The sequence below is a fragment of the Gymnodraco acuticeps genome, unplaced genomic scaffold (assembly GCF_902827175.1).
Source record: "Gymnodraco acuticeps unplaced genomic scaffold, fGymAcu1.1, whole genome shotgun sequence".
Taxonomy (NCBI): Eukaryota; Metazoa; Chordata; class Actinopteri; order Perciformes; family Bathydraconidae; genus Gymnodraco; species Gymnodraco acuticeps.
This window is the reverse complement of record NW_022991188.1, coordinates 1339336-1352917: the sequence shown is the minus strand read 5'-3', so window position 1 is coordinate 1352917 and position 13582 is coordinate 1339336. Positions and strand designations below refer to the sequence as shown.

General features: G+C 38.7%; 2 protein-coding genes across 5 annotated transcripts in view; one reads left to right on the top strand and one right to left on the bottom strand.

Annotated features, from left to right (window-relative positions):
• zcchc2 (zinc finger, CCHC domain containing 2) overlaps positions 1-7731 on the bottom strand; it is a 38662-nt gene extending 30931 nt beyond the window's left edge. For both annotated transcript variants that reach the window (XM_034238483.1, XM_034238484.1), the window contains exon 1: positions 6747-7731. In XM_034238483.1, coding sequence (XP_034094374.1) covers positions 6747-7550 — 804 coding nt within the window. In that variant the 5' untranslated portion in view covers positions 7551-7731. The remainder of the gene's footprint in view (positions 1-6746) is intronic.
• A 2961-nt stretch (positions 7732-10692) lies between these two features.
• si:dkey-225n22.4 (collagen alpha-1(XXI) chain) overlaps positions 10693-13582 on the top strand; it is a 70163-nt gene continuing 67273 nt past the window's right edge. For all 3 annotated transcript variants that reach the window (XM_034238474.1, XM_034238473.1, XM_034238472.1), the window contains exon 1: positions 10693-10779. The gene's annotated coding sequence lies outside the window, so the exon portion shown is untranslated. The remainder of the gene's footprint in view (positions 10780-13582) is intronic.

Sequence of the window (13582 nt, the reverse complement as noted above, 5' to 3'; positions counted from 1 at the left end):
TCGGTGGCTGGTACCCGGTTGAAACTCCCGAAAATGTTCCCGTTTTTGAACGTGCGTTAAAAAAAATAGAGCAAGGTGAAATCAAATGTTACATGTCAGCAAAAACAGAATAACAGTGTTGTGCCTGTTTGTAGCGTTAGCGTATTTCTTCTTCTACTATTTCTTCTTCTTCTTTTGTCTTTAATGGTGAATCGCTTCCACTTGGAGCATATATCACCACCTACTGTTGATTTATTAAATGTTCATATTAAATGCTTGTCCTCAGAGCAGTGTTTTTGAGGAACTTGAAGATCAGCTTGTTTACTTCATTTCTTGATTTACTTTCGTATATTGACTTGAAATCCATGTTGTTTGACATCAACAAAAAAATAAGACAGACAACTACAAAAAGCACCACACATGATGGTTACATGTTATTATTTAGGGCTGCCTGTATGGATCAGGTTTTTGCCAAAGCGAGCCCTTTTACTAGAATAATAATATGTTATGTATTATATCAACCGTATTGGTACAATGAGCGACATCTAGTGACGGATTGTGGACCATTGATTTGATTTTTCTCATGGCAGTTAGACTCTAGAGACAAACCAGGGGACTTTATTTTAATTTTTAATCTGTGTCTGTCCATTTGGTGTAGTATTTGATCCAGTATTACATTTGGTTTATATATTAGTCACTTTCTTATGAAATGCCAGGTTTTAGGCCTTGATTTGAACATTCAATCCTGAAAATAAAAAATCAACCAGATTAATGTTTCTTTAATCCTGACCTGACTAGAGGTAAGTAAATCTGTATAGGACGACGAGTTAAGGGATAGAGGAGAAAAGGTTATGGTATAATTACAGAGCCTGTCCATTTATAAATTGAGGAAATCAATTTTAGTCTGTTAACCAAAGTACAGCCATCTATCTATCAACTATCTACTATCTATTATGAAAGATCAGAGGAAAAGAACAGAACGAGAGGGGTAAATCCAGAACAAAAATAAAGAAGCAAAGAGATTGTAGAGCAGTGAGAAGGAAAAAAGCTCGGTGTGTCAATTCATTACATTGCCAGTGTTTTTCGTTGTTGTGAAAAAAAAAATCGCACCCTCTGATTTTTTAACAGCCCCCTCAGTCATTTCATCCTGGAGCCGGGCCTGGTTCACACCGACCCAAATGAACCGCACCAAGCTGCTAAACGCACCAGGGTTCGATTCAACCGGACTATACAAGGCAGGTGTGAACACACCCTAAGTATAATTATTTGACATTTCAATCAAGAAGCCCCCGTTAGGTTAGTTAATTCACGACAAAGATTAAACATCAACAGGTGATATGTTCGGCATACAAAGATTAGTTCTGGTTTACACATGGACTATGATAAAATAGGTCAACATTAAAATATATTATTAAAAAAAAGACAACAGCTGAGCTACACCATTATTGTTTACAGTCAGAAGGCAAGGAAATCTAAAATAAAAATGTCTAACCATCCTTTAATTCACTGTTTCCCCTCCCTCGATCTTGTACCATATTGACAGCGCCACAGTGCAGAAACAGTACGGCACACTAACAATGGCATATGTGATTTTATTAAGGGCAGCTCATCTTCACATGACTCACCATGATGTCAACCTCATGGATTCATCTAGAACAGAGACAGCCCTGAAGTATTGTACCAACTACATGCATGTTTAGATGTATGGTCACTGTGATAGGTCAGCATTAAATAAACGTAGGGGAAAAGTGTTGCATGAGAGCTTTTTTTTTTCAGTTAAGAGCTACATTTAAAATCAACTTTTCCATCATGTTCTCTGTTAGGAATATGACCAACTGTAATAGATACTGATCACCAATATTTCCCAGTTGGTTAAAGCATCTCTAACGTAAACTGGCATATGAAGAAATGTTTCACCGTAAGGTGGAAAGACACTCATACAAGTTCAAATTAAATTCAGGTTGACTCTAAAGGGTGCCGTTACTTGTGCTGGTTGGAAGCTCTGACACTTGAGTCTGCTGCAGAACAGCTTTGCATTCCTAACATGACTTCAGATTAGGTAAGTGATTTTTACGTGTTGATGTGCACATACATTTCACAAATGCCAAAACAACTTTTGTTAGAGAATTTCCTGGGAGTAACCCTGCGCTCTCAGTACAGTAATTATGTGACGATATTTGTTTTAAAAGACTTGAGGCCAAAACTATTATGTGTCTATCCACTGAGCAGTGGCGAACCGTGTCTACCACAACTGGACCTTCTGTAGACGCTAGGGGTGTAACGGTACACGTACCCATACCGAAATTATTCGGTACGGGCCCTTCGGTTCGGTACAGGTGTGTACCGAAGTGTACCGAACGAATATAACGTTAAACGTAAAAAATTGAGAACGTGAACAACTTTTTGGAAGTAATCTCAGGTCGCAGCATTCAGAGTAATTTGCTCACATTGGGTTCAACGCGTCATAGAGCGAGCAAGTCATTTCATTGGATGAGAGGCATACTATGAGAGCTGGTCAGAGGGATGCGTTCATATGTAGTCAGTAATTTGAGGAACTGTCGAAAATGAATGGCGAACGTAGATAAAGTTGAGCTCGAAAATCCTCCAGCATCATTGAAGTCTCCGGTTTGGGAACATTTTGGTTTCGCAGTTACGTACAAGGATGACGGACAAAGACAGGTGGACCGAACCAAAGCTGTTTGTCGGCATTATTCAACTAAAATTGGTTACGCGGCTGGCAATACACCAAACTTGCACACTCTTGAAAAGGCATCACCCGCACGTGAATATCACCGATACCAAAAGAAAAAAGACTGAAGTGCAAACCCAACTCCCACTAGCATTTAAGCCTCCACCACTCGCAAAAAGTTCAGACCGAGCCAAAGCTATTACAAACGCCAAATATCCTTATGTTGCCATGTTAGCAAAGCGCTACCTGGCTGTATCTGCTACCTCTGTCCCTAGAGAGAGGGTGTTCTCCACAGCAGGAGACATTGTTAGTGCCAGCAGATCTGCCCTTTCGGCAAGCAATGTGGACAAGTTAATTTTTCTTTAAAAAAACATGAAAATACAATGACAAGCAAGTCATAATGTCAAACTGGCTGCTTAGGTGCTAGTACAGTACAGTTCAAATACAGATTATTTCAGTTCATCGAAATGCTGCACCTTAATGTTCATTTTATTATATTTTGTATTTATTTGAGTGAATATTCAGTTTAATAATAATTAAAAACCCAAAACTAATAGTTTATGTTTTGTGAGTACTAGTACAGTAAAGTTCAAATACAGATTATATCAGTTCATCGAAATGCTGCACCTTAATGTTTATTTTATTATATTTTGTATTTATTTGAGTGAATACATTATTCACAGTTTAATAATAATAAAAAAAATATATATATGTTTTGTTTTGTGAAAAAAAAATTCTGCTGTACCGAAAACATACCGAACCGAACCGTGACCAAAAAACCGAGGTACGTACCGAACCGAAATGTTTGTGAACCGTTACACCCCTAGTAGACGCACGCACACCCCCCACCGCCGCCACCCCTCCGCGGCATTATAATGTCCGTCTTTTCACTGAATTGTCGTCTTGAAAAGGGTACTCACAACAATTCCGCAACAACTTCATCTTCATCTGTTGCACTTGTCATTTCAACGTTAAAAACAATAAAATGGCATGAATTGCTTCGTCACATTCATCTAGATCCTCTGTCTCGAGCCAGTTAACTAGCGGGCCTTCTAGAATACCCTGGAACCGAGGGAAACTCTGAAAGAATACGCCCATTGGCTACAAATCAATATATGATTGGTTGATCAAACTGTCAGTCCAAACGTACGCTCTCATTCAGTGCAACGGCCAGGGCATTCGATCAAGGATGTAGAATACCTTGGTTGAAGGATATTCTACCCAGAGACCCAGAACAAGATCTGATTGGTTGCTTTCTTTTCTAACACAAAACCACTGAAATGCGTAGCGCATGGTCCGAGAAGGACAAACAAATCAACGTAACACTGTAATATTACAGATCAACAACACAGATACGATTCTCATTTATTCATTTTATATACATTTTATTTATATAATTAAATCGATTTTTTGTTTGTTTTATCTGAGTGTTCCAGGGTATTCTCTGAATACCTTGAAGGCCCTGACGGTTCGCCACTGCCACTGAGTAATAACCCCGACCTGAGGAGAGGAACAGGTATTTCTGGGAATGAAGTAGGGCTGAACAATTAATCGATTTTCAATCAAAATCGCGATTTTTAATGATGCAATTATCAAATCGCAAAGCCTGCGAAAACCTTTTTTTTTCCTTGTGTGTCAGTCATCCACACCAATCAGAAGTGCTGTGCTCCACATGTATCAGTCATTGTTAACCAATCAGAAGTGGCCCATGATAGTAGGTGATAGACAGATTGATCCAATCACCTGCCAAGTATTTTTGAAATACTTTCCCAAATGGCTTCCAATGGAGCTTTCTTTTAGTAATGCTCCATCACATGTTTTACATCCATTACAGGGTGAGTCTTAAACTGAAGCTTGACTTTAAAATATATCTATACCGGATCTCTTCTCTGGTAAACAAAAACACCCTGAAAACTCTGGCAGGAGCACTCATTCAAGGGTACTATGACTATGCTTGCACGTCATGGTACCATAGCACCTCCAAGGCGCTAAAAATAAAACATCGCAAAATAAACTGGTCAGACTACTGCTTGACCTTTCATCTAGAACCCACCTCACCTCTGCCCACTTTGACAACCTAGGATGGCTTAGAGTAGACGACAGAGTACAGCTACTTGCAATGGGCCTGGTCTACAAGATCCACTACACCTCTATGGTACCAATGTACATGTCAAAATTCTTCCCAAAGGTCAAGGAATACCATGATCATAACACCAGAGGGAGCTCCACAAATCATGTGAAACCCAGATTTGGCACAAAAAAGGGGGAATACACGTTTCGCAATTATGCCACATCAAGGTGGAACGCTCTTCCCACAACTGTAAAGGAAAGTAAAACTATACTTACCTTCAAAACCTCTCTTAAAGAGCACCTTCGGGGGAGAGCATTGCAAAACTGGCCCCGGTAATGGTACAAATCTCAACCTGTCGTTCAATGGACAGCTTCCCCCCCCCATCTATACTCGCATTTTAGACTCTGTTACTAACTGTATATCTGTAGACTTGGTATGTCTTAAATGTCCGGTTAGGATGTATTAGAACGAAATCTAAAATGAAAATTGTAAACAAGCAATCTGTATGTAAAAAACCACCTGTATGTAAATTGTAAATAAGCCATCTGTATGTCTTATATGTCTTAAATGACATGATGAATTGGAAATGGGGGACCCTGATGTAAACAAGACGAAAGTCTTTCTCTGGTCTGCATCCCCTTAACAATTGTATGTTTTGAGCTGTACTGTACCCAATATACAAGCTGTTAATAAACTTTTCAATCAATCAATCAATCAATCAAAAGCAACCCAACGGAGGTTTCATGTAAGTTTAGTTATTTCACTTGTAACTCGGGCTGCGGGGGTGCTAGAGACGGGAACACATTGATACGACCTTCCTAGCCGGAGATATGTCCGCATTTTACAATAAACTTCCGTTGGGTCGCTTAAAAACAAATATCGCAAATCGAATCGCAATCGCAATATCTGTCAGAAAAATCGCAATTCGATTATTTCCCCAAATCGTGCAGCCCTAGAATGAAGCAGTTAATTAGTTGGGAACTACCTGGTAGCTTTTGGATCTCCATGGACAATGGTTTAAGACTAATAGAGGAAAGAAGAGATTGGCTAGTGGAGACTAAAATAGGACAAGTGCTTAAGGGAGAAATACCAGAGCTAAACAGTAACAGTTTTCGGGCTGGCATTAGAAACCATTTCAGGAAATTAGCAACCAACTCTTAGCTCAAACATAACTTACATTTATATTGCTTATTTCAGTTGAATGTTCTGGCTTCAGTAAATGACAATCAATGCTATTAACTAAACCCAGACTCAAGGGGCCTGATCCACAAATATGGTGTACATAATATCATTTTAAGAGACAGGCCCCCCTTAAATCTAGAAGATGAACTGTTGTAGAAAGCAGTAGTTACATATGAGTTGAGAAATGGAGGTCATACTTTCCAGTAAACTACTTTGCTTTACCATTTGTTTGGAATGATAACATCCAGTGTCATAGAGCACGTGGTTAAAAAGCCACAAGAGAATCAGTACTTTATCAAACTCCCACTGCAGCAGTTACAGCGTCAGCATTCTAGAGTTGCAGACTGGTGAATGAAACACTTCGAGAACAGAGATTAGCATGTAATGGATGTAGCATTAATGAGGGCACCGCTTGGCTCCAAGTAAGCTTGTTAATGACTTTCTCTGCACAGAGTTTTTATACACAGGACGGTAGCTAAATTACAGAATAAAGATGCAACATATAACATGGGAGTAATTGAAATATCCCCCAAACAGTTGAAACCACCTGCCGCACGCCAGTTGCTGGCAGATTAACCGACCAACATTAGCTTGTTAGCTAACTATGTTTAGCATGAGTGACCTGTCCTGCCTTGGACGACAGACCATGGTATGAAAGGGAAGTACTTGGTACACTTTGACAATATGTATCACCACACTGAGTGCATTCATCAATTAACACTTTTACTGGCATGCTATAGATATCTTTCTTAAGAACACAAGTTGTACTTGAGTATTTGTTCACCTAGCATAGCATTTAACGGTGCTAGTGTTTTTTTAAATTACCGTTATCTGGGCGTTTATTCTTAGCTGACTTTGACGTCTCTGCTCCTCCGCTATGGCAAGCTCTATTTTGTCAAGCTGGTCCCGGACAATCTCCCGTTGGTGGAAGTGGAACGCTGGATGGAGAGAGGCCATGGCAAAAAGCAGCGCCAACTGCTCCAGAGGTCCTGCCGCTGGTTCATTAGTGGAGAAGCCGCAGGTCTCTTCTGACCGCCCGTACACATTCCCGTCCTGACACGGTGGATGGAACGAGTGGTGGTTAGGGTCGGAGAATGAAGGGAGGGAGTAGTCATAATTTTTGTAGAACAGGGCCGGATCTACATGGCTCAGTATCCGAAAGAGTATTCCAGCGCATTCCCTGCTGTCAGACCCGAGGAGGGAAAGGCAGACTAGGAGTTTGGACCTAACGACTGGATCTATAACGTCTGTTAAAACTCCTAAATCGCTTGGACTATTAGCACGAAACTCAAAGTCTCTTAAAACATGATAGTCTTTCTTTGCAAGATCCTCTAAGTAAGATCCCAAAAAGCGGAGCTCCAGGGGTTGGCACATATGTAGCAGTCCGCACATGAACTCGATCCGCTTAGCAGGGTTAAGATGTAGGCCAAACCACTCAAAAACAGTCTCCTTGTCCAGCTGGAATGGATACACGCTAGGTCTGGGCGAATCCTCCAGACGGCCGGACACCGAAGAAGGAGGTACCGCCCTGGGAATATGTTGGTGCTCCGATAGATCCAATGAATCGTCCTCGGCAGTTTCGTCGCCTCCTTCCTCGCCCGTTTTCATCGGTAGCTTCATTTTCAGCATTATCAGCGCAGCGAGAGAGGCTTCAAACTGTAAATAACGGACCAATATACATAACGGACGACTTACGACGTTTTGTAATGCAGAAAAGAGAGGTGGACTGTCAGTGTTTTTACTATTAGCTAATCATCTGACGCGGCGATAGTACTGTAGCTTTTTCCAACGTTACATTCTTCTTCTAATGCTAATTTCCGGTAGTACTGCTATGTACCGTTAGCACGTTGCTGCCACCTCAAGGCTGTTGGCGGACTTGTTCTAACTGAAGGCTGAATGAATACAATTCTGAATGTTGTGAAAATTGTTTGTGAATGCAGATCGGCAAAAAATAAACAAAAAACAAATATGTCTTCATCCAGAAGTAATGCAGGACTTGTCATTTGATATTGACTTGAGTGTAGGGAAATTCAAACAGCACATACATATGTTTGCTTCTTGTATTTTTAAAGTTAATAGTGAAAAGAGTAAAAAAAGACTGGGCGAACATATTGATTTACCGAGCCAACACCGCCCTCTAGAGGAAAAATGGAACCCTTACAAATAAAAGGACAGTCGAATGGGTAAATGTGGCTGCTTGATACTGTACAGCTTCATGTCCTCTGGGTAGATTTATAGGTGAGTGAAAATGGCTACTGGAGTGCTTGTAGTCTGGATCTGATTGGGCAAAGAACACAATTTCAATTTCCTGAAGCTCGACAAAAAAATACTGAGTCAGATATAAAGAGATAGGAAAAGGCACATGGTCAAGATAAAAACACACTTGAACTGACCCCGTGGAAAGTAAATAAGCTGTTATAAACCAGTATAAGCTGGAAAAAACAAGTTGTCGTTTGCTGATTGATTCTGTCTAACCCTGTAACTCCGTTTAGTAATTGCTAAAAGAGGCAGCCTTTTTAAACACTCCTCATAAACAAAGTAATATATGTTTAATCTATTCTTGTCAACTAATATTTGCACCAATCCAGAGCTTTCTTTTATTCATTTCAGCTGAATTCCTGCATGAAAAACATTCCTCCTCGCTTATTACAGCTTTCTCTGCGTGTTGTCCAGCCTGATGTGGTCGGTTTGGTTAGGAAGGGAAGGCACATATTTAGAAAAACTAAATTCTTTGCTAGGTTTTTGCCTTCTTTCTTTTATTTATTTATTTACAGAGCTCAGGGCAGTCCCTGGCAAGAGTAACACTTTAAACTACCACTGAGGCAAAAGGAAGCCTGATCATAAGGCTCTCTGAGAAAAACTTAACTGTGCTGCTCCAACAGGGGGCAACAGCAGTTCAGAGTTCTTTATCCTTTTATGAACACATTGTTTGTCAGTGAGTACAGGCAACTGGATTGTAGTGAAAACTGTACTTATTGGAGGTACTTCAACTTAACATGATGATTTCGATGTTATGCTACTCAATACTTCAAGTTCAGAGGACATTTATTTTCACAGTTGTTATGATGCATTGTTATAAAGTATTCAACAGTATGGACAATAGTTTCAAACTAGCTCAACTTCAACCAACTAAAATAGTTCAATATTACAGACACATTAATGCATCACTAATAATCTTATACTCTTATTGCATAACTAGTCATGGTGTAACTTTTGATGTAGGCTATGCTGGTAGTTTCCTTATGTGTTAGTGTTTTAGTAATATGGCTTTTTAAATGTTGCGTATGGTAGTATGGTAGTGCTATTTTTAATCTGAATACTTCCTTCACGAAAGTTTTTTAAGTGTTGGCTTTTATGCAACACATTTCTTTATTATGCAGGAAAAGGACAATTTATTTGTTCATGCATAACTGAGTTTAATAGCGATGATTTGTAACAAGCCAGGATGTTTCATTTCTTCAAAGCTTGCTCTAGTCAAACTCAAGGCCCGGGGGCCAAATCAAATGGTGGATTTAATTTCGGCCCGCAGGATAATTTCTAATTACTATTAGATCTGGCCCGCCGGTATATTGCATGCACACCTTCACTCAATCCTGAGGATTTCCTCAGCTCAGAGCCTGACCCCAAACATGATACACCAAAACTAACATTGTGTAAGTCCGTCATTAATGTGGTCACAAATACAGACTTCCAGTAATACTCAAAACGGCTGCAGTTTGTCAGTAAATGATACTCAAAAAGACTTAAATAGTGCATGTGTTGGTTGGGACTATTTTCATTGGTGGATTAATGCACCAATGAAAATAGTGTATATTTAGAAAAGCAGGACAGTGTGTGGGATTGAATCAAAGGTGCATGCTAATAACGGCACTAACAATGTTTCGCTCCTTAGATATTGTTCAAGGTCTGGAGACGGAAATATTGTTATTAATGTGATTGACAGCATGCAGGAACAATGGAGCTCTAGCACAGAGGAAAGATATAACAGGCTTTGGAAACACACACAATGCTTGTCAGTAAGACACATACATTTTTGGTTTGGGTCTTTTCATTGCACATTTTTGGAAAATAACCCCAATATCCCTTAAGCCCTTTACAGTTTACTCCATCAATGAAGTCACTTTTGTGGCCGCTTCTTTCCTTTGAAGACAGAGATTTGTTATTTTGGATTCAAAATAAATTAATGCACTGAACGTCTATTTTCAGCAATGTATACTGATTGTAGTATGAAGTCATTTTTGATATTTTTGAATCAGTAGGGGCTTCCTTACAGGAAATCACAGATGTCTAACATGTGGTACAGTTGCGATATCATCTCTTACCACAGAGTTTCTTTAACCTGTTATTTAATTAAACTCCTGCACCGCTGCCATAAAAACATGCTTGCTGTTAAACCACAGCCGTGCGCAGTTACTACTAGTTACTGATCCTGGTTTCAACTAAATTAAGAGCATGCTGTAGAATTAGCTGGATTAGTTGACCATATTTAAGTCATAAAACTCTGTTTAATACAAAATGAATTGCAGATGTTAGCAGTGATTTCATATGATTAAAAAATTAGACACATAAACAAGAATTAATTTGCAACCTTCTGTCAGTCCACACGTTGGATGTGTGTGTGTGTGTGTGTGTGTGTGTGTGTGTGTGTGTGTGTGTGTGTCAATCCACATTGGTCTCCGTTGTGTCCCATTTTGTGGTGAAGCTACAGCCACGATTTATAAAGTCTGTCCTGACACTCCCACCACTCCCTCTGCCAACCAGAGGGAGGACTGTCACTACCACTTCAGGACTTCACTCTCTTCACTTTCTCCGAGCAGAGTGGCATTCATCATTGCCTCATAGCAGCTGAAAGAGAAAGGTAAGGCCCTATTATTACTTGTTTTACTATGTGTACTGTTATGTAAAGGGACTCAGCTTAACCCAATCAAAGTGATGTTCATACAGATAACTTATCTCTGTTCCTGTTGTTGCTTTTAACTTTGGTTGTTGTTCCATTTATTTTACAGCTATATAGATAAATACGCATGCATTATTACTGTTTTTAGTAATTGTTCCTAACTTGATGTAACCATGGCATGGGTTTGGTTTGGCCACAAGTGATTGGCCATCGGGACCAAGCTTGTCTTCTACAAGCTAAATATATAGTATAACTGCATACATAAACCTCTTTGATTATGGGTCAGCGAGTAAGCGCAGTCTCTCCCTGTGTGTCTCTTGGCATTTCAAAGTTATGCTGTTAGTTAAGTCTGTAGTCTAAAATAACTTGGTCTTCCATCCTAATTACTGTACAGTATGTTCAACTTCTGAATGAGTTGGAAACAACGGAGTGCTTAAGATAGTCAGAGGATATGGCTATTTTCATTTTGGGGCATCATCATGCAAAGATCCATTTATTGCTGAGTTTATCGAAACTATAGTCTTCAGAAGGAGTCACCAATTATCTGCTATCAAGAGGTTTCCCATGACAGCTGTATTTTGTTTAATGATTATGTTTGCTTTGAATAAGAGTTGTTCATGCCATTGGAAAAGCAATATATGTAAACAGAAAAAACAATTAACACAATCTTGTTGTTCTTCAAAGTTACATAACAATTCAATAGCAATAAAATATACATTTTTGCTATTCAAACACAGACTGTTCTGCTATGACTAGTGACTTATCGTGGTTAATTGAGGTATACTGTGTCGATACAAAGGACCATATCATTGTTTCTGATAGCCCTATTTGAGACCAGATACAACAATACAATGTTTACCCTAACATATTATTATTTTACTATATCCGTGAGATCACGAAAATACCATTTGAAGAACAATTTGTTGCTTCATTACATGTGAATGTTCCACTTGATTTTTCACCATAACATCTGCGCAAAAGGCTATGTGACCAAAACCCACAGTCAAACAAAGTGGTGGACCTACACGTGGCTATGTTTTTGCTTGATTTAAACCCACGTCAAAGTTTGGATCCAAATGTAGAGTAAATTCTAACAAAATCTCCAGAAATGAAGACCTGAGCACATTGGCTGTTTACTTTCTACTCAAGTGCCATTTAATCATTGCATAAGATTATGTCAGAACAAGGTAAAATAATGGTCACAATAACTTTTTCCCATCAGCAAAATGTAAACGTATTTTAGCTTTTTGGTGCTTTTTATGCACAAATTAGAAAACATAAAAACAGGTTAATGGAATAACACCTAATGTCAACCATTTTCCAAATGTAATTTCTGAATCTTTAAGCGTTTTTATTCATATTTCTCAGTCATTGAGGTCTTTCCTTTTCACTATGGAATAATGCCTAAAATCATCACAGAGAATCTCACATCCACATTTTTTCCTTGTTAAAAAAACGTTAAAATGCCTGATTATGCAGCGATAATGAACATGACAATAACATTCAGGTAATGGGTTGTTTTTATGTATGTTTCAAGTCAATACAAATATAGATTTCCATATCTAAGGAGACCCTATTATAAATATATGTATATTTGTATATGCTGGTGTTAGTATTGCTCTCTGCAGTCTTCTTTTTTTTAATAAACCAACCATAGGCGCTAAGCAAACCCAGCAACATCTGTGTACAAGGAATGTTCTGTGATTATAAAGACGGCAGGGCTGGTTGATGTGGTTCACTGAACTTCTGGTTTGCTAAATCTAGAGTGAGGTTTGGAAGAATTCATGTTCACTACCCACCTATCCACACTGTGTGTTTGTAATGACGTGTGCTATAACATGAAAGAGTGAGGCACTGAAGAGAGGATGTATAGATGGATCCACGTAAGAGAGGAATACGGATGAGATACTTTTAGAAAGGGTATAACATTTAAAGCATGCTGTTCACATCCATACATTTTGACTTCTGGTCCCTTCCTCCGCATTCTCAGTTTTCTCTTTTACTGTCACTGATATATCCTTAAACAAACACCTGTACAGAAGGCGGCACGAGAACTTAATAGTGAATATACATTTTCAGGATTTTTGTTTTTCTGGTCTTCATTCGGTCATGGAGACTTGGCTGGAATTTGTAATGATAATTATTGAATTCAAAATGAAGTATGCTTAGAGCACTCATACAGTAGGGCTGACCATTTCAGACCGTTGGCTAGAAAATGTTTATTATTGATTATTAGTAAAGTTTTAATTTAAAAGCAATTATTAACCAGATTTCCAGAAAAGAATATGGGAATTAACACGTGTTTCCATTCAATGCTGTTATGTGGATATTCTCTGTTCAGGTGCCATTAAATTGCAGTAGAAGACGATGCAACTAGATCACGTCATTAAAATACTAATGAAATAGTACCAGTTATATTTCAACAATTTCATCAGTGTCTTCCAAAGCAATTACAAATTACAGTTATATAAACATGTCTTGATCTGCAATTGATATGGTTAGTTAGGTTTGTACACACAATTTACAATGAACAATGTCAAAGTGTTAAATCCAAAGAACTACTCTTGTAGCAGTATTGTTCACACTAGAGATCATAATAATTGTTATGTAAATAAACATCAAACCAAGTTATTTGTATTGAGACTAGTGCCTCTTTTATTTTAAATAACATTGGGTGCACTTCAAATTTAAACCAACAGCCTGGCCTAAGCTAATGAAATGTAAAAGAGAAAGCATTTTCCCATAGTGCGGTTGGTAGAGGTGA